A 25,722-nucleotide genomic window follows, 5' to 3' on the forward strand; every position below is an offset into this window, starting at 1 on the left:
TGTGCAAGTCGAGCTGCTTAGTAAGACCTGTCTTTGTAGTCATTTCGTGTGTGTGTTTGCAAGGAGGTATTTTTAGATAGTTTAGCTGAACAGCAATCTGACGTCTTTAGAGGAGACATCAGTTCATTATGTGGATACAAATTCTATGCTTTCGGCTTTTATACACCAAGTCTTAATTTAAATCTGTTTTTCTTGCCTTTTCTAACGAAAGAGACTACATCATGGTATGTATTCTATTTCTTCCTAAGGCTTGCCTTTCTGGTTAACCTTTGCTTAAGAAATGATCAAGGTAGAAATGTCTTTATTTGCTCACAACTTAATATAGATTATAGAAGCATGGGATTTGGAGCTGTATTTAAATATACCATTATACATTGTGCTATACAGTGTTTTTCTATTGCAATGTGATTCAGGGATTTAAAATAGTCATTATGGGGCTCATAAATGCTGCGTTCTTTTAAGAAGAAGAATGTAAAGGCCAAGATGTGGGAGTTCTATACTTCTTATAACTGCACATACTGCTTTATCGGTTTAAAAAATGCCTTTTGCTTTGTGAAAGATAATTTAATGCTGAGTATGTAAGAGGAACGTTGTTATTTGCTTTCTTATTGCTCTAAATACAGTGTTTATAGGAAGTTATAATATCTTCTTTTATCTGATTCTCCTTACCCCTTTCGAAATACTGGGAAAAGAAACTCTTAAGGCTTAAGCAAATTCATGTTAGTTGTTTGTGACACTTATCTCAAAAGAGATAATACCTTTGGTAAATGATATACTTAGTACCTTTGATTAATGATAAACATAGAAATTTTTTTTCTAAACATAGTAAATTTTTTTTACTACAGCTAAGTTGAGAAACTATTCATAGAGAAGTTTAAAAGATTTTTAAAAAATAATTTTCCAGTATGTTCTTTATTTCTTTTCCAAAATTTTTAAGTTATATCTACTACATGTCGAAATGTCAAAGCTTGAGTGAAAACTTTTGTTATTGGTTCCGATGTGTCATCTGCATGGTGTGAAGCATCCAGGGTTTAAAGCATGGTTTTTGGTTTTCAGTTTAGTTATTTGATAATGTGTGAATTCACTGGAATTTTAGAGATATTTTAATTATTACAGTGGAATTTCTCATATTTTATCTTATATTGTAAACATGAATCATTGTCAGAGAGAAATGAATTATCTAATGCCAAAGAAAGACACATCTTAGAGTGTCAGGTTAATAATGGGCATCTGTATGAAGATGTGGAGATCTTTTATTCTTCAAGAAGAAAGCAAATAAGTTTTTTTATATATCGAAGGATCAAACAAGACATTTTTTATAGTATGAAAAACAGAGGAAATCCTAAAGCCATGACTTTTTTTTTTAAATCCTTTCTTGTTCTTAAAAATTAGTGGTGTTATGTAACCATTTAAGTATTTAGCTGAAGCCTGATATTAAGTGAGTCAGATTCCTAGCTTCTTAATGATGCGTCTTTACAGTGAAATTCAAGCAGTTGCCAGATTCTTAAGCCATGAGTTCATTCTCCACCCCCCTCCCCAAATTTGCATGCAGTAGAAACTGAGAATCTGTGCCAAAAGAGGTGTTAGCACTGAAATTCTTATATGCTAAATGTAACTTTCGATTTTAGGCTGTTTCACAGTGAAATTGTATTTTAATTTAAGAAAAATGACCAATGTCAGGCTGAAGTTTCTTTATTGAAAAGTAACATACAAGCTCTGAAATCTGCCGTCATTGGCTCCTCTTAACTTCCCATCACATCCCACCAGAATAACAGTTGTTTTTTTAGAGTTTTCCCCAAATCAACGAAGAAAAGCACCTACCTTTGCCTAACGTAGTAACACAGTAATGTACTAACTCTATCAGCCCTACTCTCGTGTAAGCCAAGTATTTTCTTGCCTCAGCATTGATTTGGAGGGAGAAGATTATATAAGCCTTTTCTTGTACACATAACTCCAAGCAGTCCTTCAGGAATTGTGAAATTGAGCACCTTACGAATTTTTCCTAAGGGATCATGGAGAAGTCAGGTTGGAAATATTAAGAATGTAGTTAATGCCTACCTCCCACCCCCATGGAGACACACACACACACACACACACACACACACACACACACACGAATTGTAAACGAAACAGTGCCCTGGTGGGGGATATGCAGTGCCTGACTCCTTTGGATTTCATTCCAATAGACACTTTATCCCTTTTTTCCTGAATTAAGGTGATAAATCTTCGTTTTTGATTCAGTTCACTTTAAAATATCTCGTAGATTTGAACCATCATTAACTGGAATATATGAAATATATAAAATTCTTGAAAATTGTTTAAAGATGTCTTTCCTTAACTTACTCTTCTGGCTGGGTGCAGTGGCTCACGCCTGTAATCCCAACACTTCGGGAGACCACGATGGGAGGATGACTTGAGCCCAAGAGTTGGAGACCAGCCTGAGCAACATAGGGAGACTTTGTCTCTACAAAAAAAAAAAATTGAAAAATTAACCGGGGGTGGTGGACCATGCCTGTGGTTCCAGCTACTTGAGAAACTGAAGTAGGAGGATCACTTGAGCCCAGGAGGTTGAGACTGCAGTGAGCCATGTTCATACCACTGCATTCCATTCTGGGTGACAGAGGGAGACCCTGTCTCAAAAAAAGAAAAGAAAAGAAACATACTCTTCTTGTGTTGACAGGAGATTTTTTTCTACCTCTATTACTTTTCTTTTTTTATGTTCCAGTTTTCCATAGTTGGTAGAATACATTTGAATAAGCCCTATTTAGTCATATATGAAGGTATGTATATATCTAGTTTACACAAAGCTATCTAGTTTATAAGCACCAGAGAATCACAGATGTCAGATGCTGGCCTTCAAGTGAAGAGGACACATAAAAAATACCAAAGTTTATATCTGATTTATTTGGTTTGTTTTGTTATTGATGTCTTGGTTACTATTTTTTTTATTGATTTTAATCTGAGTTCTGTGAATTACAGTCTAAAGGAAGGATTCTATCTCAGGAGGTTTGCTAATCCTGTTGATAAAATTGAAATCATTAAAGAGCAGAATTTATTTACAAAGCTACATTAATTCAAATGGCAAGTATCTAGCCAAGTTCATATTTCACTTGAACTTTTATTAGGTTTCTGTGTTTGGAGGAAGCACTAGGTGTTTCTCAAGTTCCTTAAGATATTTATAAGCAAAAGTGTAGACGTTTAAGCAAACTTTAAAATATAAATGAATTCCTATTTTACTTTCCTGTGGTGGGCTTCATGTATGAACTACTTTAAGTAGGGCTTACCTCAAAAGGAAGAGAAACCTTGAGGCCTGTTATCTAGTTACCCCATCTGTTTATGGATTTCAAGAATCACTGTCTCACCACAGTATGGATCAAAGTATTCCCTCCCTCATTATCATTGTCATCTTGATCATCATTGTACTTGTATGCGTTAACTAGTAAGCACTCAATAAGCAGGTGAAGTTTTACAAAGTTTTGCCCCCAAAACGAAACATCAATTGGTTGATTATAATTTTAAAAATTAAGAGTCTATTTATTTGCCCACTGGATATTTTAGTGTGGATGTTGTCACAGATTTGACATAGCTAAAATACAACTCTTAACTGTTCCCCCCAGCCACCACCACCACCACCAAATATTAACCCAAACCAACCAACCAACCAGCCATGCAGTCAACAAACTATTAGGGTCCCTAGTTTTCCTCATCTCAAATCATTGAGGTTGCCATCTATGCACATATTGAAACCCCAAACCTATCTTTGGTTCCTCAGGTTGCTCAAACCTCTGTATCCTTCAGCAAGTCTTATTTCTTCTACCTGCCTCACCATGAATTGATGTTCTTCCCTCCATCTCCATTATTACCACCCTGGTGCAAACTACCATCGTCTCACTTACACGGTTCCTGGTGTTGTACTGTTCCAAATACCTAATAGTACTTGTACTATTCCTAGTGTTTCCCTTATTTCTCATCTGCCCTTCTTCTGCATGCTATTCTTCACATTTATAAAATATAAATCAAACAATGTCATTTCTGTGCTTTTAAAACTCCTCAGTAGCTTTCTATTGCACTTGGAGTAGAATCTGCGCTCCCTGGAGAACAATGCATGAACTAGCCCCACTTGTTCTTCTTTCCTGTCATTGGACTTTTCTCCATCTTACCCACTCTTGCTTCCGTTGCCTTGATCCTCCCTTTGTACATTTAACAGACCAAGCCATGGAGCCTTTTGAGGCTCCATGTTTTATTTTGCCCAGAATTTTACCTGTGATGCTTACCTGGCTGGATCCATGACTCTCAGATCTCAGCTATAGGAGGTTTTCCTGGCAGGCCAGTTCAAAGTAGCCCCTCGGGCATTTCTGTTACACCATGTTATTCTAATTCTCTGCCAAGCATTGATTATTATATTTTGGGTTTTTGTTTGTTGTTGTTGTTCATGTTATTACTGCTTGATTATTATGTCTTTCCCCACTGGAATGCAAGCTTCATGAAAGTATGTACCTCATCTGTTCAGTTCATCACTGTCTGTAATGTCTGGGATGTGTTTAACATAAAAAAACCATTTGATAAATAATTATGGAATGTGTAAGAGAAAAATTAATAAGTACAAAAACGTAGGTATAGGCAACATGTTAGTAAGCTTAGAATTAGTAGATAATTGTTTCATCTTGGGAGGATTTTTTTTCTCTTGTGAGTAGATTAAACTTAGATAAAATTGAATTTGGGTATAAAGACTGGAGGCAATAAGTAGCTAGTAAACATCAATCACTGAATATCCACATTAGCAATCTTAATGATAAATTAGGATTAACACTCTTAACTATCACTATTGTTATGTCATGTGATTCTTTAATATTGAACATTTTAATAAAATATGGAAATAAATATTGTTTAAGCAGCAAAAACATTTTGATATAAGCTTCTTAGGAATTTAGGTGATACGGAATTTTAGAAATACTGACATTCTATTTAAGAAGAATATTAATATGGATTATTTTGAAGATCAAACTTTGAAGGCCTTCGGTATAATTCAGTGCCAAAAACCAAGTAAAGCTACTTGGATGTTTCCTTAAGTGATAGGACTTGACTATAAAGCATTATGAAAGTTACATGGTTCTCTAAGAACAATCATATTTAATGTGTGTATATCATGGAATTGAAGTAAAAATATGTAAATGTTTGTTTACATGCATAATAAATTGTTAATAAAGAATTCCAAGTTACTTTTCCCTCTTAGGATTTATGGGGGTTTGTGGAATACTTGTCTTTAAAATTAATGATACAGTTTACATTGTAGAAAATTTGGAAACTATTTAAATTAATATTTTTCTATGATATAAAAGCAAAATCTAAATTCTGCTTTTAGCAGTGACGTAGCTAATTCACCTCTCTTGATATCAGTTCCTACAGCTGTGAAATGAGAAGATTATACTAAATGAATCCTCAGGCTCTTCCAGGTCTATCATTGTGCTTTATACAAAAACTTGTATTTGCATAATGCTTTATATTACCAGAATTCTTTCACATCTGTTTTCCATTTGTTCTCACAACTATCTTGTTAGGTAGGCAGTACAGACCTTGTTATGTCTGTTCCACACTTGTGAGTAAACTGAACTAAGAATTAAAATTATTTTCTTGAGTTACACAGTCATCTTGGAACTAGCCATGTATTTGCTGTATAAATCATATCATAATCTTTGACCTCCTGATGCTAATTCCTGGTGATGTTAAGTACTTAGTCAAAGTAAGTATCCATATTTCATAAATTACCACTGCAGTAACTTGAGAATTTTCAAAATCTGACCTTGGAAATTTGGTTATCCACCCACATAATTTGTAGGAAGCCAGTACTAAAGTATTGTAGCGATTTGTGAGATATACCTAATCACTTTTATGGTGCTTCAAGCTTATCAAATTTTTACTTTTTTAAAAAGCTGAATAGCTGAATATAGAGGCTCCTCTAAAGTACCTTCAGGTTAGGTTTTGAAAGGCCATTTTTAAGTTTGTTGTCCAGATGGTATACCTCACTCCATTCTAACTTGACTTCCTACTTCCATTCTAATCCCTTACAACCCATTTTCCCCACCCCGTGCCAGAATTATCTTATAAAACATAACTGGGTCTTGTTAACTTCCTGTTTAAAAAAACCCAGTGACTTCTCATTGCACTTAGAGAGCCTACTTTTTGGTAGGCTTAGTCCCTACTGCCCTGACCCTATTTGTACCACTTAGCCTTTCTCACTCCTTACCTTCCAGTGCATGAACTCTTCTCAGAACCGTCAGATTCTGAGTGCATGTTTTCTCCCTCAACATTCTCACTCTTTACTCCAGTCACCTTGAAATTGGTTCTCGACCGTTCCTAGGTTTATCCCACCTAAAGTCTTTACCCTGGATACTCCTGCCATCTGTAAAGCTTTCCTTCCACATCTTTGGCTGGATCCTTTGTATTTATTCACCTCTCATTTCAGATGTTATTTTCTCAGAGTGGCCTTCTCAGATCACCCAGTCTTAAATAGTAGAGTCTCCATTCCCAACCATCACCATCTATTACATGCTCTTCTTTTGGTATTGTCTGTACAGTACTTACTGATAGCTGAAATCGTTTTAAAATTTTTTTATTGTTACATATTCCTCCTTTCCCCTTCCCCCCCTCAAACCCTTCCTCTCTGATTTAAGAGTGTAAATTCCAGGGAGCAGGGATTTTGCTAATCCTAGTCATTGCCAAATCACTAGTTCCTGTAACAGTGACTGGCTTGTTACAGGATGTCAGTAAATACTTGTTGGATAATTAAGTAGATGAATGAATCTTATTGTTCTGAGTAAGTTTATATACTCTTCATCTGGCAGGCTTCTTGTTGAGATCTATGATAGGAAGTTAAAAATTTGTTGAGTTCAGAAGTTTTGTCCTTAATTTTTTTTGGTGCTGGCTTCCAGGAAAGCTAAACTAAATTTATTGCATAACTACAGTTGCTGGTCATTGTGTTTTAGTTTTATTCTGGTGATCTTGCCTATAATTGCTGATGGAAGGGGTTGACTATAGAGCTGGTAAGGAAAAGAACATTGGGATCAGACCATCCATGTTCAATTTCTCTCAGCGTCAATATCTTCTACTTTAAACTGAAGTTAACAATTCAATGATTTGCTTGTTTAATACTTACTATACCTTAGGCACTATGTGAGAAGCTAGGAAAGCGTGATGAAAAAGACTGATACACCTAGAGAGGGCATTGAATTATTAAATCAGCAGCTACTGTAAAGGGATTTAAGTTCTGTGACAGGCAGCATTCTGGGTATCACAGGAACATCTCACAAGAATTTCTAACTTCAGGAGGAGGGTTCAGAGAATTAGCCAGGCCAGGGGTGAGAGTATTCTTCCCGGAAGAGGGAACAGTGAAGACCCAGGAGGAGATACAGAGTATCTCTCTGTATTTAAAGTAACCAGAAATAGATTTATATATTTAGTACAGAGACTGAGGGGAAGAGAAGTAAGTGTGAGAAGATCAAAAGAAGAAGACAGTAGGGTGCAGTGGTTAGGAATATAACTTTTTCCAAAGGGAAAGAGAAGCCACTAAAACATTTTAGGCAGGAGAGTGACAGGATCAGGTGTGTGTTTTCCTATCGTGTTTTAAAAGTTTACTTCTGGCTGCAACGTGAAGAAGAGGGTTACAAGAAGCAAGATGGGACAGTGGTAGTACAGTAGCACCACAGTGAAGTGGTTCATATTTGTAAATCCCCTCTCAGAGTGCTGTCACACATAGTGGGAGCTTGGTTAATTTTATAAGTTCTGAGTTTTCCTAAGGTGAATTGAGGCTATGTAACTTCAAGGTTATGGAAGTTATACTGTTTGCATCGACGTTTTCAGAGTATTCATGCTTTTGTGTATGTGCATGCATGTGCACTGACACCATAGATTATATTTAACCAGTCATCAGCTTCTCTAAGTGGATTTTAATGAATGCTACTCTGTTTCCCTGATTTCAACCTAGGATGATACATCAATATGCATACGCATACACACTTAACAGAAAAATTTAGAGAAAGTAGTTGAAGTTGAGGAAAGTAAACAAAACTTAATACAGCAATAGAATATTAAAAGTTTGTATTAATTTGGGAAGAATGTACTTTCTAAGAGAGTTACTCAATTGGTGATGTAAATCAGTCATGGCAGGTGACTGAGAAAGTCATAAAAATGCTGGAGCATTGGCAGAAGTGAGGGGATCTCTTTATGAGGTAATGTGTGCTTGATAATGTCATAGTCATTCAGACTGTTCATTTAATGGCATGTGTCTAAGGTTTACAAAAAAAGGAAAGATGAAGGAAAAGAGAAAAATCTGTTAGACTTCTTGCAGTTTATGAGTATATATTCCTACTGGCCCTAGGCAGTGAGTAATACACCACTAATGTTCAGTCAGTTCTTGCATAGTGCCCTCCCGACAGCCAAAGCAGTGAGATTACCTGGCATGCCAGGGTTGACACATCAAGCCTTTGAAAATAAATGTGAAATTAAATGTCTTATCATTGAAGTCCTTGGAAATAAATCCTAACGTGGATATCTTTAAAAAGGAAAAATTGATACAGTAGACACATAACGTGAATACCTAGTGTGTTTGTTAGCACCTGTGGTGGTGATTGCATGAAATCTAGAAGCGAATTTTTAGAGGTAGGATCTGAATTGTCATCTAAAATCAATGTAGTTTTCTGTGTGTGTGTGAATATATACATCTGTGTGTATGAGGAATGGGTGGAGATTATTAATTATTTTTATTATTTTTCGAGACAAGGTCTCACTCTGCCACCCAGGGCTTGGGTGCTGTGGTGCAGTCACAGTTCACTCAACTTCCTAGGCTCGAGCGATCCTCGCACCTCAGCCTCCTTAGTAGCTGGGACTGCAGACGTGTGTCATTACACCCGGCTAATTTTTGTATTTCTTGTAGAGACAGGGTTTTGCCATGTTGCCCAGGCTGGTCTGAAACCCCAGGACTCAAGCTGTCCTCCCGCCTCAACCTCCCAAAGTGCTGGGATTACAGGCATGAGCCACCATGCCTGATTTGCTTATTACATTTACTTACTATACTTTAGGCACTATTTGAGAAGCCACACAGTATATAAAGTTTTTCAGTTGACAAAGTTATATAACCAGTGTATCCATAAATGATAACTTAGAATAGATGGAACTTCACAGTTTTGAGTCACTATCCATTGTTTACATATCAAGACAAGCTTTAGTGCTGTTTTTTGATGTCCTCTTGATATAAGTTGTAGTGAATATCTTTTTATGTTAAAGTTATGTGGAATTACTGTAAATGTTTTCTTTTTCTTATCTCAAAAGTAATTCATATTTGTATTTAAAACTTTAGAAAATGTAGATAAGCAGAAACAAATTTTAATTGTCTATAATCCTACTATGCAATTATAGCTATTGTTAACATTTTCTTTATGCCCTTCCATAGTCTTTATTTTGTGTATGTGTGTAGAATTGGTTCATGTTAAAATGAGGAAAATCTTTTGTGCACCATTACCACCGTTGCTGATATTTAAAATGTGTTGAATTATTGACTCGTACATTGTGAGCTCCCAAAACCCTTCAGTGGCTTCCCACCTCATTCAGGGTAAAATCCAAACTCTTTACCATAGCTCCCCACATAATTTCACTCTTGAATATCTCTCTGCCCCAGTCCCTCTCCTTGTCAGAGCTTTTGCTGACCTCGCTATTCCTAAAACATGCTAACGCCACGCCTACCTTGGGCTTTTGATCTTAGTGTCCTTGTTCCTGAAATGCCTGCTACTCACATGTGCTTCTGCAGGGGTCAGGCCTTCATTCCATTCATATCTTGTACTCAGATGTTACCTGAGCAGGGAGACCTTTCACCCCCTATATCCTGGATCCTACTTAATTAATTCTCTAATCACTACTATGTGATGTTCTTATTTTTTTGATGGCCTTCCCCCCAACTTCCTACTCACTCCCCAACACAGACACAGAAATGCTAGGATATAAAGTCTATGGAATCAGAGTTTTGAGTACATTCACTCTTATTCCTAATGAAATCAAGTTTACTTCCATTTTTTTGAAAGACTACAGCATAAATTTCAAGAGAAGTATTTATTCTCAAGTGGTCAGCCTATTCAGTAAATTTTATGAGTCATCAAAATCAAACAGTCAAGAAGGTGGCTTCTAGACCTAATTTTTCACATAGCCTATGAAGCAGCACTTTTAAAAACAAGTAGTTTTTCGGAAGCCTTATAGTTTCATCATAGAATATTTGTGTATTGAAATTTGGGTAGATATTAGTGCTCTCCAAATTAGAGGGCACTGAACAACTCCATGTATTTCATACTGTCTTTGGTTCATAAGATAATCTAATACTTTGTTGATTTTGTTCTTAAGTTACATAAACAGCACAAGAATTTTTCATAATATATTTAATGATTATATTCCTTTGACTTAGTGATATGCTAGATTTATCTCAACTTTACACAAAGACAAATATGAAGTATACTTAGCAATGTATTATATATTAATATATGAAAATGTTATATACAAAGTTTGTGTGCTTGTATACTTTGTATGCATGTCTGTATATTTCATGAAGATGATATAATTAAAATTATTCCTTTGGGAAATACGTGAGAGCATTAAAAAAGAGAAAACAATTTTCTCGTCTTAATATAACATCTTAGGTCATCCCTTGCTATCTAGTCACCGTTTATCACATCGGTTTCTTTTCGTCTTTGCTGGATGCAGTACTTATCACAACTTGACAGTTTCTTGTTTGTTATTTAATTATTTGTCCCCACCCACTAGTTGTAAGATGCATGACAGCATAGGCTTTATTTTACTCGTTGCTATATTTAGCAAACTCGGAATAGTGTCTGGCCTACTGGTTTTCAATAAATGTTGTTTGACTAGTTAATTGAAAAGTAAATGAACTGTCGTGTTTATTTTATCCAAACTGCACACAATCCCGTGAAATAAGTCACATGTTATCAGAGTCCTGCCTACTTCTTCATAAGGAATTTAGACTTTCACTGTGGAAGATTTTTCAGTCACAGGTCGCAAAAATGATCCTAGTATTTGTTTAGGGTGATGATAGCTATTGTACCAAACAAAACAAAATATAATGGTTCAAACACAATAGATTTGTTTTAAAATCTCTTTTTCATAAATCTGATGTTGTTCTTCATCAATGGACAAATTCCTTCTAGACAGTAGTTCAGGGGTGCAGGCCCTCTCCATTTTTTGGCTCAGTTGTCTTTAACCTTCAATGCAAAGCTTGTGTTTTCTTCCAGGGGAGACTCTCTTTAATGGAAAGGGTAAGATCACGGAGAGTCTCATGTGGAAGGTTGTTATGAGTAAGATATAGAAGTGGCATAATCACTTGTAATTGTTTGTACTCTAGTGGTTTGAACTCATTTATATTGGCACTTATGTAACCGGAAGGGAGGTTGGGAAATGTAATCTAGCAATGTACTCAGCAAGAGGGCACTGGTGAATAGCTAGCCAGTCTCAGCCATGCTACTGTACGTAGATCTAAGTTCATTTGCATTTAGGTGTAAGATAGCTTTATAAGTTTTGAAGAGTTAAAAATTAATTATGGATTAATGTTTTTAATTCTGTGTAAGGCCTCTTTCCCAAACCCAACCTTTTTTTTCACAAATAAGGCAGCTTAGAATCCTCCATGGATCCCATAGGAATCTTTTTTTTTGATTTTAAACACTCATTTCCCAAACTCTATACCCCATTGAGCATTTCTTCAGCTGGGATAACTAAGTGCAGTCTCTTTGGAGCTCATCAAAGTTGTTGTCTAATTGGTTGTAGAAACCATCTTCTGATAGTACCAGCAGCTACCTCCCTCTCCAGGGATTGCTGCTTCCATAGCACCAGTCCCACTAGGTTCTGGAAAACAAGAGACCGAGAACTCAAGTTTTAGTAATTGTAGAATATTACCAGTATTTCTATATTAATTAGTGTTACAGTCTAGATGGTATGATTGCATGATTTGCTTATAGTTCATAAACGTAGATTTTGGAGCCTGTTACTGAGGGTTTTGGACGAGCCACTTAAGCTCTGTGAACTTCCGTTTCTTATCTCCTTCCTTCCTTCCTTCTGTCCATCCTTCCATCCTTTCGTCTCACTCTGTCACCCAGACTGGAGTGCATTGGCATGGTCTTGGCCCACTACAAACTCTGCCTCCCGGGTTCAAGCTATTCTCATGCCTCAGCCTCCCAAGTAGCTGGGAGGTGCATGCCACCATGCCCGGCTAGTTTTTGTATTTTTAGTAGAGGCAGGGTTTCACCATGTTCGTCAGACTGGTCTGAAACGCCTGACCTCAGGTGATCCAGCTGCCTCGCCGTCCCAAAGTGCTGGGATTACAGGCGTGAGCCATCGCACCCGGCCTGAGCTTTCATTTCTTCGGCAATGAAGTGCAACATCTGGGTTCTTCATAGGTATTAGAACAAACAGACAATGTATGAAACATTCAGTGCATTGCCTGTTACACAATACATGCCCCCTCGCCCCAAAGCAATCACAGTAATTATTATTAACATTAAGAGAAAATATACAGACGAGTTTGGAATTTAAAATAGATGAAATACTACCCAGAACATGACTTTTAAATCACCCAACTCAGTGCCAACAGTTGCTGTGTTTTTCATTGAAAGTTCTTGGACTGGTAATCTAGAGAATTTTTTGGAATCTCCCAGAGGGATTCATGCTTTTCAAATGAGTCGTTGTTGATGGTTGAAAATGAATTGAAAAGGAAAAGGAATTATATGCAGAGTGCATGCCTGTGTATGTGCATTTGTGTGCATGTGTGTGTACGTATGTGTATTTGAAGTGAGAATAGTGTGGCTGTCACTTGAAATCCATCATAAAACTGTTTATTAACAGGCAACAGGACATTTCATTTGGCCATATATACATTAATCAACTACCTTCGTGTTTCTGTGGAAACTTGTATAAACAGTTGGATTGTACTGTTTGAGGTCTCAAATAAACATTTCCATTTTGAAAAAAAGACAGTTATCTTTTCAATGACACTTTCAATGGTTCTAATAATAATTCTATTATTCTTGATGCCATATATCTCAGATATCTTTCTTAAAGTGATAGAATTCATTGACTAGCTAGCATGAGAGAGAGAGCGCGCGCAAGAGAGCGTGCGCACACACATAGTATTTTTTCTGACCTTCAAATGTTGGGGAAATTATACATAAGACAAGATTTTGTTTCCACCAAAATCAACTATCAGAAAATAAGTCACCTTAATCTTCTATATAATGAAGTTCTCTCTCAATTTATTGTTTTTAAACAAAAATGTATTTTTCCCATAAGGAAAATAAATCAGAAATGACTTCAAGCGATCTTAGCTTGGAATGTTTGTAAGAGTCACATGATGGCATTGGTATAAGGGAGTTAAAGAAGTTTTACGTAGATTTAATAATGAGTCCTGAAAATATGATCTCAAAATTGCGATTGCTAGATATTACCATAAACATTGTAAAGATCAATTTATAAAGCAAAAAGTAAATGATTGTCGTTGTAAAGAACTTGCAAGAAAAATGAAAAATCAGCTTCACGAATGTTGTACAGCACTATGTCATGTATAGACACATCACTACCTTAAACAAATTAGAAGGAATGTAAACTCAATTGGATGACTCAAAAAGTGAGTCAGCTTTGCAAATGTCAAAGTCATTGATGTTGGAGATGCAGATGTAAAGTTTCGTGAGAGCGAGAAATTATTTACAATTAATATTTTATTTTCCATGTGATTTTGAAATTTGTATTACACTAGTAAGTTGACATAAATAGCCATTTGATTGTTTCATTGATATCCATGAGAATTTTCAGGTCAGTTAGTAAATTAATAAATATCTTTAAGTTTAACGCTTAAGTGTGTGCTCCCTAGCCATTTGTCTGGGGCTGCCATCTGTTTCCATCACCTTTTTGCTGTGTGATCTTGATGCAAGTCACTTTTCTGCATCTGAGGTTTCCTCCTACATAAAATAGTCCTACTAATACCTACTTTGTAAGAGTGTTGTTAAAAATTAAGTGAGCTAATATATGCAAGTACTTAGAGTAGGGCCTGGCACATAGTAACTGGTATACAGGTAATCTAATTTTGTTATCTTTGGAAAAATGGGGCAAAGCTTCACATTTTGAAATACATGATACTTAGATCATGCAGTTTCTCATCACCCTGAAGTATTCCTCTTTCCCATTTTGAAGTGAAGTTCATACAGGTTTCCTTTCTACTCAGTGCTTTCTTTCAACATTCAATGGAAAAACCCTTCTAAAAGTATTTGCTTTGAAACATTAGTCACCTTGTGACAGACAGTCTCTTTTCAACCAGTTCACTAATTCTGATTATTTATTTTCCTCATCGGGGTCCCAAGTGTGTTTAAAGTGTCCCCATTTCATACATGTAAGAATTAATTCCTTTCTGCCTTGGGAGAGGGCTAGAGTACCATATTTCAGTAGCTGATTCCACCACATAAAGATATATATTTGGACAGCAAGCCATGTGAAATATTCATTGTATAAGCCACATCTTATCAAGCCCTCTCTGTTACAACTCTCTCTAAAACATTATCATAATATAGGAAAGTAGCAAGGAACATTTGAAATACATCCCCTCCCCCACCCCCAAAAAAACACACAACACAGTGGTGTTTCTGTTCAGACTGTCCTCTGAGAGGCGGTGTGCTCCGTATGGCAGGAGCAAAGTTTTATGGTTTTACCATACTTAGTTTGTAGCATATGTCTGTGCCAAATACGTACTATTTTCGAGGCTTTTGCAGTCAAATATAATAAGGCTATACACATAAAAGCACAAAACTACCCAAGTTGTTATCACTTTGAGAGAATTCTAAACTACAGAAACTTGAATATTTATAAAAGAGAGTAATTGAGCTATAAGCATATCATGACAATGAGGTTATTTAGTTTGCAAAATTTATTATGGTATTCCAAGCAGTGAGTTCCTCTCCATATAAATACATGATTTATTTAAAAGGTAATACGTAGACTTTTGGGGAAATACGTAGTAAGTGAACTACCGTAATGGTAGTTTTAGGTATGACCCTGTCAAAACAAGTCATTTGGTTGGCTTCTTTGTTTCCACGGAATTTGAAAAATATCTGGCCTAACGTGGTGAAGGATGTTGAATGGAAAAATGACAGAAGAAATGAGAAGGAATAGAGAGGCGTATGTAAGGTAGATTATTTGGACGACAGTGATTATTTCATTTGATCACTCTCTTATGTTACAGTCATTTCATAGAAGAAACTGAGGTACACAGAAGTTAACTGACTTGCCCAGGTTTGCTTGACTTAGGAGGTAGTTGAACAGAAGATAAATCCATATATGGCTAACATGAGGCTTCTGTCTTCTGAGCCTGGTAGGAAGCTGGAAGAATGTTAAGTTCTTACAAATTGTTAATTTTGGCAGTTTTCTCCAGTAGATAAAAGCAAATACATTTTTGCAGAAATATTCTTATAAAGCATAGTTATATCAACACCTTAAAAACTCTACCTGTAGTTTAATCAGAAAAACATTAGGCCTTATCAGTTTATTAAGTTATTAACTCATGACAGATTTAGAAAACTTTTGTTTCCTGACATTATATACATTTATTAGCAAAATAAATTGTATATTTTACAAAAATCTTTCTCTTTGCTTTGTGGAATACTGATAGATGAAGCCTTCAAGGATGGGTGTTGTATCTAGGGTGTTTATAAAGGGATTATGAGAGGAGTCAAAATTACTATGGTAAATAATATTTAAAAGTCCAAATGTTTACTTTTTCTGGTGTTCTTAAAGAGATAGGATTTAAAGAAATAAAAGTTGATCAGATTATAAACTGGTCTTTAAAATGAGCTACTAAAAAATTTCCTGCCTCATCAAGCTGCATGTAGAAACAAGTCAAAGAGTGTCAGAACTAGTAGTACCTGAAAAGATAGTAGCAGAAAGGGAAAAAAAAAAAAAGAAGACAATGTGGGTGTGTATGTGTATGCCTGCCTAGAGAAAGAGAAACAATATGAATGGCTTTTAAAACAACTTGAGCTCCAGAGGGAGTGAAAGATAGTGTCTATAGCTGGGTGACTTTGGCCACGAAAGCCCTTTCTGGGAATAGCTCAATAATCCATTGGCATCTAGGCTTAGATTCCAGCTACAGGAATCGTGAATTTGGAAAGGACCTGCGCCTTGCAGAATCTGGCCCGTGACGATCTATACTTAACACTTCTTTAGTCATTTCTGTGTGCCAGGCACTTCTCTAAGTCCTTCACACCCATTTATTTATTCAGTCCTCACAATACAGACTTTCAATAAATGATGGATGAATGCTGAATGAAAATATAGTATGCTTTATTTTTTACAAATACATCAGAGAAAAATAGAAAATATGTCTAGGAATATACTGACTCCACTTTGTAGAGATTAAAAACATGAACATAAAGACTCAAAACTCTAACAATGATATGGGGAGAGCAGTGTTCTTTTGATTAAATTCTGAGTGATGCATCTTAATATAAAGTTACTTTTAGTCACTAAGTGTGATATTTAATTTACTTTAAGTAGTTTTATTCAAGGTAAGATGCCCGGGAAGATTGACTAGATTCCAGTGGTCATCACCCCAAATGTTGTGCATTCTGTTGTAACTGTTACTTAAAGTGGTTCCAAGATTAGTTTGGAAAATTATCAATTAAATACATTTCAGTCAATAGACAGTATTTTTTTGTTTTTAACTGTTGGATTTCTCAGCAGTCCTAAGATGATGATGATAGGTATCTTGGAGCATGAAACTCTCTTTTACATATTAAAAAAAAAAAAAAGGAGAATAAGCCTCTGTTGATAATAAAATTCCACAAAATTCATCCCCAAAACTTGGGGATCTAGTACCACAGATGCTGGGCTATATCAGTAATTATATCAGTAATAAATTCAGGATGGAAAGGAAGAAGAAGGGCAGCCACCCTTGTTTATACTGCACTGTCATCAACTTTAGATATTTTACCAATTTAACTTTTTTTAATACTTATTATTACTTATTTACTTATGAATATTTACTTATTGGTATCAGAGACTTCAAGGCATCCATACTCATTGTCTTTATGTTCAAGATAGAATTCATTTATTAGCTAGTAATTTTATAAATGCCAACCATTAGATTAATCAGTGATTATCAAATTCCTATTTATATATTATAGAGACTTAAATAATGTGTAGAATTTACTTTTTCAAAGCTAATTATGGTAGCATCTGTTTGTCCTACATAATAAAACAAAAAAAAATTATTAAACAAATGATACCAAGGTTTTATGAAACTATGGTTAATTTTAGATTTATGCTTATATAAAGTATTACTTCCTGTGTGCCGGGCACTTCTCTAAGTCCTTCATACCCATTTATTTATTCAGTCCTCACAACACAGGCTTTCAATAAATGACGGATGAATGCTGAATGAAAATATAGTATCCTTTATTATAATACTTACATAAAATATTAAAAGTATAAAATAATACTTATATAAAGTATACTTATATAAAGTATTACTTTATATACTTTAATACTAATATACTTTATAAGTATTACTTCATATATGCATAAACCTAAAATTAATATTATCTGATTTAAATATAATATATAATTAATATAATCTAAGTCTGATTTAAGAACCTGATTTAAATATTACCCTTGTTTCTTATGTATTTAGCAGTGTTTGTAGTTAAACTGTGATTCAACCATTTGCCTAAGAGTAGTTTATTAAAATTGTGATTCACAGGTGGTGTTTTTTAGGACTATAGGTTGCTTGTTCCAGGAACAAAAAAAATTAAGCAGTAATATATTTATATAATCAAATATTAAAATAAATATTTAAGTGATAAAAATGAAAAATATAGGTGAAAAGATTCCTTGGAATTGTGTTCTTAATGAATTGTTGGAAAATACATTGGTATTAAAAATACATAAAATGTGTTACTTTCTCATTTAATTAACTTAATTATTGATTTTATTCAGGTAATTACTGTATATTTCTAGTTTTATAAAAATTTTTTATTTTTTGAACAGAATTTCTGTTATAAATGGTGGCTGCAGTTGCAAGATAATTCACAACCTCAATTTAATCTGTAATTTAATTAAATAGCATACTGATACATAGTAATTTAAATTGGCACTGGGTCAAGCTTAGAAAAAGTTTAGAGTAAGGGATGCTTGCTGTCATGTTGTGCCTTTCTTGTATATATTCCTCAGATCTCTGTTGCCCTGATGCCCTTGGGTTTAAACATGGGCATCTGCCCCTGTGTCTGCCTCCTGACTCTTAACCCCTACATGGTTTATTTGCCTCCTAGAAACTCCATTTTTCCTAGGCATGGGCTCAGGCCTCTATTCCATTAGAGTGTCATGGCAGAGCCAAATCAGTGCATTTCAGTTTCTTTCCTTATGGGAACACCTTTTGTAACATCTCCCATTCCATAACTTGACTGATGTGTATTGTCAGTAAAATTTAATAATAATACCAGATGTGGTGACTCATACCTGTAATCCCAGCACTTTAGGAGGTTGAGGCAGGTGGATCACTTGAGGCCAGCAGTTTGAGACCAGCTTGGCCAACATGGTGAAAGCCTGTCTCTGCTTAAACAAATAAAATAAATAAATAAATAAATAGCCGAGGTGGTGGGCACCTGTAATCCCAGCTTTTTGGGAGGCTGAGGAAGGAGAATCGCTTAAATCCAGGAGGTGGAAGTTGCAGTGAGCTGAGATTGTGCCACCACACCCCACCCGGGGCGACAGAGCAAGATTCTGTCTCCAAAAAAAAAAAAAAAAAATTAATAATAGTAATAGTATTGTTATCCTAATTGGTAGGAAAAGATTTTAAGGTTTTTTTGAACATGGCATCTATTCTTACATATCTCATATTAAAAGGTATTTAATTAATGCTAATGTGTATATCATTTACTTTATCATTATTTCATGCCATTCTGCAAAGAACACAGATAGTGGAGAGAAAGAGATAAAAACAATGTTTGCAGTGGCTCACACCTGTAATCCCAGCCCTCTGAGGAGGGAGGATTGCTTAAGGCCAGAAGTTTGAGACCAACCTGGGCAACATAGAGAGACCCTTTTTTATTACCTGCAAAAAATTTTAAAATTAGCTGGGCATGGTGGCATGTGCCTGTGGTTCCAACTACTCAGGAGGCTGAGGTGGAAGGATCACTTCAGCCCAGGAGTTTAAGGCTACAGTGAGCTATGATTGTGTCTCTACATTCCAGCCTGGACAGTTGAGGAAGTTCCCTGTCTTTAAAATAAAAATAAAAAATAAAAAACATTTATTTTCTGTTGTTTGTAACTCCTGTCACACAGTGAATTTGGAGGTAATAGAGGTTTAGAGTTAGGAATGTCTTACTTATCTTGATATTCTCTGCCCCTAGCAGAGTGTATGACACGGCAGATATTGAATAAGTATTTATTAAATATAATTGAATTTTTAAAAGCAAAAATATTTCTCTTTTGACAGTCTTATGGTTCTGGGCCTAACATTTCCATGTAATTCTGATATTTGTGACTGTAAGTAGGCACAAATGAATAGATTGTGGTATCTAAAAGCTGGATAAATGTCTCTTCTGTTAGGTTTGGAGCTCTTACAGCTCCTAGTGCTCTCCATACAGTGAATTCTTAGTCAGGGAAGATGACCAGATGATGGAGTCTAAAGAGAAGAGAATTCTGTGAGACCTGAATAAATAAAGTATAAAAATTCATTAGATTGTTTTATCTTCATTTGACACATTAATTTTTTTAAAAAAAATACACTATGTGGCATGTCAACCTGAGTCATGTCTGCAAAAGATAATCAATAGAAATCAGTTTATTGTTCTCTAATTACATGTATTGATTGATGCCTTTTAACATCTCTAAGCCATAGAGTAATGTTTCCCCAGTTGCCTTCTGCAGTAAGTGACTGAATTAAATGGAAGAGTAGCTAAGACAATGAAGGGTCTCTATCCTGCCTGTTATTTATTTTAATATCTGATCACCATCTATTTAGCTACATGTAAAATTATAGTCATTAATACATATCTGTAAACTTGTATCTTGGAATTGTTCCTGAAGAGGTCCTGCAAATATTTCACTATTCTACATTATGAATGAAACATATAAATTCTGAATTTAGAGGTATTTGCCTATCCCTTACAGATAAGTTGTTATTCTCCTAAATATTACATATTTTACAACATCTTCAATTACCAGTTTCTTTATAAACACTGTTAATAAGATAGGTTTGCGATTATTTCACTTCTCCAAGCTCCCTCAACAAATAGATTTTTCTCCATTTATTTGGCATCTAATTATATGCCCCTATGAAGTTTATGTTTAAATCTTCCCTTTGTATGCCTCGTATCCCATAAAGTTATTATTTCTAAACAGATTGTATGTAAATATTGTTCAATATAATTCACTTAAGGTAGAGGGGGTGTAATCCATTCAGAGAGTAGGTCTGAATTAATATGGGATATAAATACATTTTGCCTACTTGGAGCTCTGAAGTATCAAAATCCATTGAGCATTGTCACAAATCCGAACTGTCTCCCTTGTGAGGCCTACTCTAAACTATGCCCTAACATTTTGAGGGGGGAGAGGGAATGAACCTCAAAAGGTAGATGGGAGTATTACTAAGGTTAACATTTATTTAAGTTTTAACAGTTAGTCCTTATATTTATAACTATTCACCAGCTAAATAGGATCAATATGCAGGAAAAAGTGAGTGTTATCAGTATTTCATGATGCTAGTTAACATGTATTTTGAAATGCTGTTTAATAGCTCAGTAGTATAATATGTGATATTATAGATAAATATAATGCCTTTTTTATTCAAAAGAATTGGTAATAACTGATAAGAGTGTAAGATTCTTCAGAACATTACATCTGTTTTCTTAGATTCTCACATGACTAGGGCATAATAAGAGAAAAGAAACTCAGTAAATATTTGTCAAATAAGCCATTGTATGAGTGGGTTTTTTTAAATGCATTTTCTCTGGTATATAAGGGATGCAGAACACATAAAAGATGCTTAGTGAATGTGTTTATTTTAATAGAGACTGTTTTTATTTAAACATGAACATGTAGAAAGTTGATATTTATGTATATGAGTATAGATAGGTAAGTGTTGTCCATAACTTTTTCAATTCTAAGATCTTTGATGGCATTCTTCTCTCTTCTTTGTAGAGCCTAGTACAGTTGCTTGTATGGCAGTATACTTCATCAATTCTAAGATGCTCTCTTTTTTCTTAACCTTTAAACATCATTTGGGTATAAAAGAAGCTTAAATGTGTTTTCTTGTTTAAACTGCTTTTTGCCACAAAGCTACATTTGTGATGGCTAATAAATAGTAGTAGCCTAATTTGCTCATTGATGTGTGATTGGAAAATTTTAGCTAACTAAATTAAATACCCAAGTTTATCTTAATCACCAGACCCACCTATTTAAAGCATTGAATTTAGTGTTATTTAAGGCTTACTGTGTGCTCGTACACTTTAAAAATTATTATGTGATTTTTGGTAAATAAGACAATATTTAGTAATTTGTGAATGTGGAAAATGAATACCATTTTTACTTCAATGGGATAGAATAAAATATGATATTTTAATTTTAACATGTCTTCTTGGAGTTCTTGATTCAGATTGTAATCCTAGTTTTTCCTGCTCCTTCCATAGCTTCCTGCAGATTTCACAAAACTGCATCTCACTGACAGTCTCCACCCACAGGTGACCCACGTTTCTTCTAGCCATTCAGGATGTAGTATCACTAGTGATTCTGGAAGCAGCAGTCTTTCTGATATCTACCAGGTAAGAGACTGTTTTCCTTGTCATTTGCTTCATTTTCACTTATTCCAAGACATTTTAAGGTTCTCAGCTGATAGAATCTATAAAGTAAATACGTGTGTGTATATTACATGTGCATGTATGTACAAAAAATATTAATGTTTATTTAATATATGTTATTTTTAGGGTGCAGAACTGTCTAATTGTACTGCCTCTGCTATTACAAGTTATCAAAGTGTTTATTTTTTTATTTGTATAAAATATATGGGGTAAAAGTGTAAAATTTTTGCTTGGATAGATTGCATAGTGGTGAAGTCAGGGCTTTTAGGTTATACATCACCCCAATAACTTACATGGTGCCCATTAAGTAATTTCTCATTATCCACCCCCTACTCTCTCATGCTCTGAGTCTCCACTGCTTATTCCACACTCTGCATCCATGTGTAAACATTATTTAGCTCCCACTTGTGACTGAAAATGTGGTATTTGTCTGTCTGTGTCTGACTTATTTCAAATAAGATAGTGGCCTCCACTTCCATCCATATTGCTGCAAAAGTCATGATTCATTTTTTATGGCTGAATAGTATTTCATTGCGTATATGTACTGTACTTTATTCAGTCATCCATTGATGAACACTTTGGTTGATTCTGTATCTTTGCTATTGTTAATAGTGCTGCAAGACACATACAGGTACAGGTACCTTTTTGATATAATGATTTATTTTCCTTTGGGTAGATACTCAGTCATGAGATTGGTAGATTGAATGGTAGTTCTGTTTTTAGTTCTTGGAGAAATCTCCATACTGTTTTTCATCAGAGGTTGTACTAGTTTAGATTCCCACCAGCTGCATGTTATTGTTCTCTTATCTCCACATCCTCATCATCTGTTACTATTTTTGTCTTTTTCATGACAGCCATTCTGACTGGTGAAAGATAGTATCTCATTGTGGTTTTCATTGGCATTTCTCTGATGATTACTGGTATTAAGCATTTTTTCATATGTCTGTTGGCTATTTGTATGTCTTCTTTTAAAAATGTCTATTCATGTCCTTTCCCCACTTTTTAATGGGATTATTTTGTTGTTGTTGTTGTTGTTGTTATTCAGTTGTTTGAGGTTCTGGATATAAGTCCCCAGTAGGATGCATAGTTAGCAAATATTTCTCCCATTCTACAGATTATCTGTTCACTCTGTTGATGATTTCTTCTACTGTGCAGAAGCTTTTTAGTTTAATTAAGTCCCATTTGTCTGTTTTTGTTGCCTGTGCTTTTGAGGTCTTAGTCATGAATTATTTGCCTAGACCAGTGTCCAAAAGAATTTTCCCTAGATTATCTTCTAGTATTTTTATAGCTTTTGGTCTTAAGTCTTCAATCCGTTTTGAGTCGATTTTTTTTATATGCTGAAAGATAGGGGTCCAGTTTCATTATGCTGTATATGGCAACCCAATTTTCCCAGCACCATTTATCAAAAAGGGTAGCTTTTCCCCAGTGTATGTTCTTGGCTTTGTCAAAGATCAGTTGGCTGTACATATGTGACTTTATTTCTGGATTCTTTATTTTGTTCCATCGATCTATGTACCTACTTTTATACCAGTATCATGCTGTTTTGGTTATTATAACCTTGTAGTGTAATTTGTTCTTTTTGCCCAAGATTGCTTTCACTATTCAGGCTCTTTTGTGGTTACATATGTACTTTAGGATTTTTTTTTTTTCTAATTCTGTGAAAAATGATGCTGGGATTTTGATAGGAATTACGTTCAATCTGTATATTGCTTTAGGCAGTAAGGTCATTTTAGTGATATTAACTCTTTCAATCCATGAGCATGGGATGTTTTCTCATTGTGTCATCTACAATTTCTTTCATCAGTATTTTGTGGTTTTCCTTGTAGAGCTTTCACCTCCTTGGTTGAATATATTCTAGGTTTTTTTTTTTTTTGGTACCTCTTGTAAATGAGATTGCTTTCTTGATTTTGTTCTCAGCTAGATTGTTATTGGTGTATAGAAATGCTACTGAGTTGTGCACATTAATTTTACATTCTGAAACTTCCCTGAATTCTTTTATCAAATCTAAAAATTTTTTGATGGAGTCTTGAGGGGTTTCTATATATAATGAGATCACTCCGTCAGTGAACAGGGATAATTTCACTTCCACTTTTCCATTTTGGATGCCTTTTCTTTCTTTCTCTTGCCTAATTGCTCTGGCTAGGACTTAGAATACTATTTTGAATAGGAGTGGGAAAGTGGGCATCCTTGTTACAGTTCTTATAGGGAGTGCTTTCAACTTTTCCCTGTTGAGTGAGATGTTGGCTGTAGGTTTGTGTAATATTACAAGTTTTTCTTATTAAAATCCATACTGAGTGTGACAAAAGGAAGGGCCTATTCAGAGTGGATCATTGAATTATCTTCCTTGTGATTTTTAAAAATTACCTTTAGATTTAGTATCTGCTTAAAATAAATTTTTATGATACTGATGGATAGAAAATAAGCCAGAGCTATGGGATTCCAAAAATGTTTTTAAAACAAAATAATTTTAATTCTTAAGAAATATTCTATTAGCTTTGAATATGCAAAGTTAGGAAAAGAGACTGAAATATACACAAAAAATCCTTATTTGGGCCTTCAAATACATTCTACTACTATTGGATTGTATATGGTTTCAAGCAAAATAACATTATTCTTACTTTACAAAGAATAACCCTTGGCTTATTAGGAACTGTGGCATGAAAAAGCCATAAAAGTAACTTTCTTTAGAGACAATATAGTTATGAAGGATCATTGTTGTATTTAGTCAGTGACGTTTTTATTTTTTTAATTATTGAAAGTTAGTCAACAATTAAGAATACCGTCAATACAAGACATACTCATTTAGGTCCTGAATTTAGTAGATCTTGGAAAATAATTTTATTTTAAAGAGACAGTATACTAGTTATATACTTTTCTAAGTTTACGTCCACATCACATACACACAAACACACCATTTATTCTGAAAGTTGATTTTTCTAAACATTTATCAAAGAGTTCCCGTGTGTAAAACAATCAACAGTATACATAAAAGCTGTACTTTAGCTTATATTAATTGAAATATTATGGCAGAGCCTTTGTCCTCTAAACTTTGAATTATTATTATACATATTGAAAATCTATAGTGAGAATACAGCTTGAGGTTACAACAGTTATCACTGTTCTCATCAGATAAATACAAACTTGGATGAAACTCCTAAAAGGTAAATCTGTTAAGAGAATGAAGTAACTTGTTTGGCCAGGTGCAGTGGCTGATGTCTGTAATCCCAGCACTTTGGGAGGCCAAGACAGGCAGATCACTTGAGGCCAGGAATCTAAGACCAGCCTGGCCAACATGGTGAAACCCCATCTCTACGAAGATACAAAAATTAGCCAGATGTAGTGATGCATGCCTGTAGTCTCAGCTACTCAGGAGGCTGAGGCACGAGAATCTCTTGAGCCTCAGAAGTTGTCACAGCAGTGAGCCGAGATCTCCCCACTGCACTCCAGCCTGTGGGGCAGAGCGAGACTCCGTCTCAAAAAACAAAAAAGTAACTTGTTTGTATAATTGATTGAGGCATATTCTGAGGGGAATTCTAGTCATATGTGCTTTTACCTTGAATAGGCTGGATAAGTACATGAGGAAATGCAGATGGTACTTCTTCTGCCCCTGGTTATCATCTGAATGTCTGTGAAACCAGAGTGTAGGTGAGAGTTCCTAATTACTCTAACTTAGTTGGAGCTTGCAGCCTGCTATCTGGCTTTATCTTTGGGTGTAGATGAAGAAGAGGATCCCTGTGCATATCATTATAGTTGATTGTCAAAGCTATTTGTTTCAAATTTGATGACAGGCATATAGCCTGTAAGTATGTATCTATCATAAGGAAAAATCCATAGATGTATC

General features: G+C 35.0%; 1 protein-coding gene across 3 annotated transcripts in view; it reads left to right on the plus strand.

Annotated features, from left to right (window-relative positions):
• Nucleotides 1–25,722, plus strand: part of RAPGEF2 (Rap guanine nucleotide exchange factor (GEF) 2) — a 177,641-nt gene that overhangs the window by 101,679 nt on the left and 50,240 nt on the right. For all 3 annotated transcript variants that reach the window (XM_011970525.1, XM_011970526.1, XM_011970527.1), the window contains one exon: nucleotides 21,714–21,845. In XM_011970525.1, coding sequence (XP_011825915.1) covers nucleotides 21,714–21,845 — 132 coding nt within the window. The remainder of the gene's footprint in view (nucleotides 1–21,713; nucleotides 21,846–25,722) is intronic.

This window comes from Mandrillus leucophaeus, unplaced genomic scaffold (genome assembly GCF_000951045.1).
Source record: "Mandrillus leucophaeus isolate KB7577 unplaced genomic scaffold, Mleu.le_1.0 Scaffold95, whole genome shotgun sequence".
NCBI lineage: Eukaryota > Metazoa > Chordata > Mammalia > Primates > Cercopithecidae > Mandrillus > Mandrillus leucophaeus.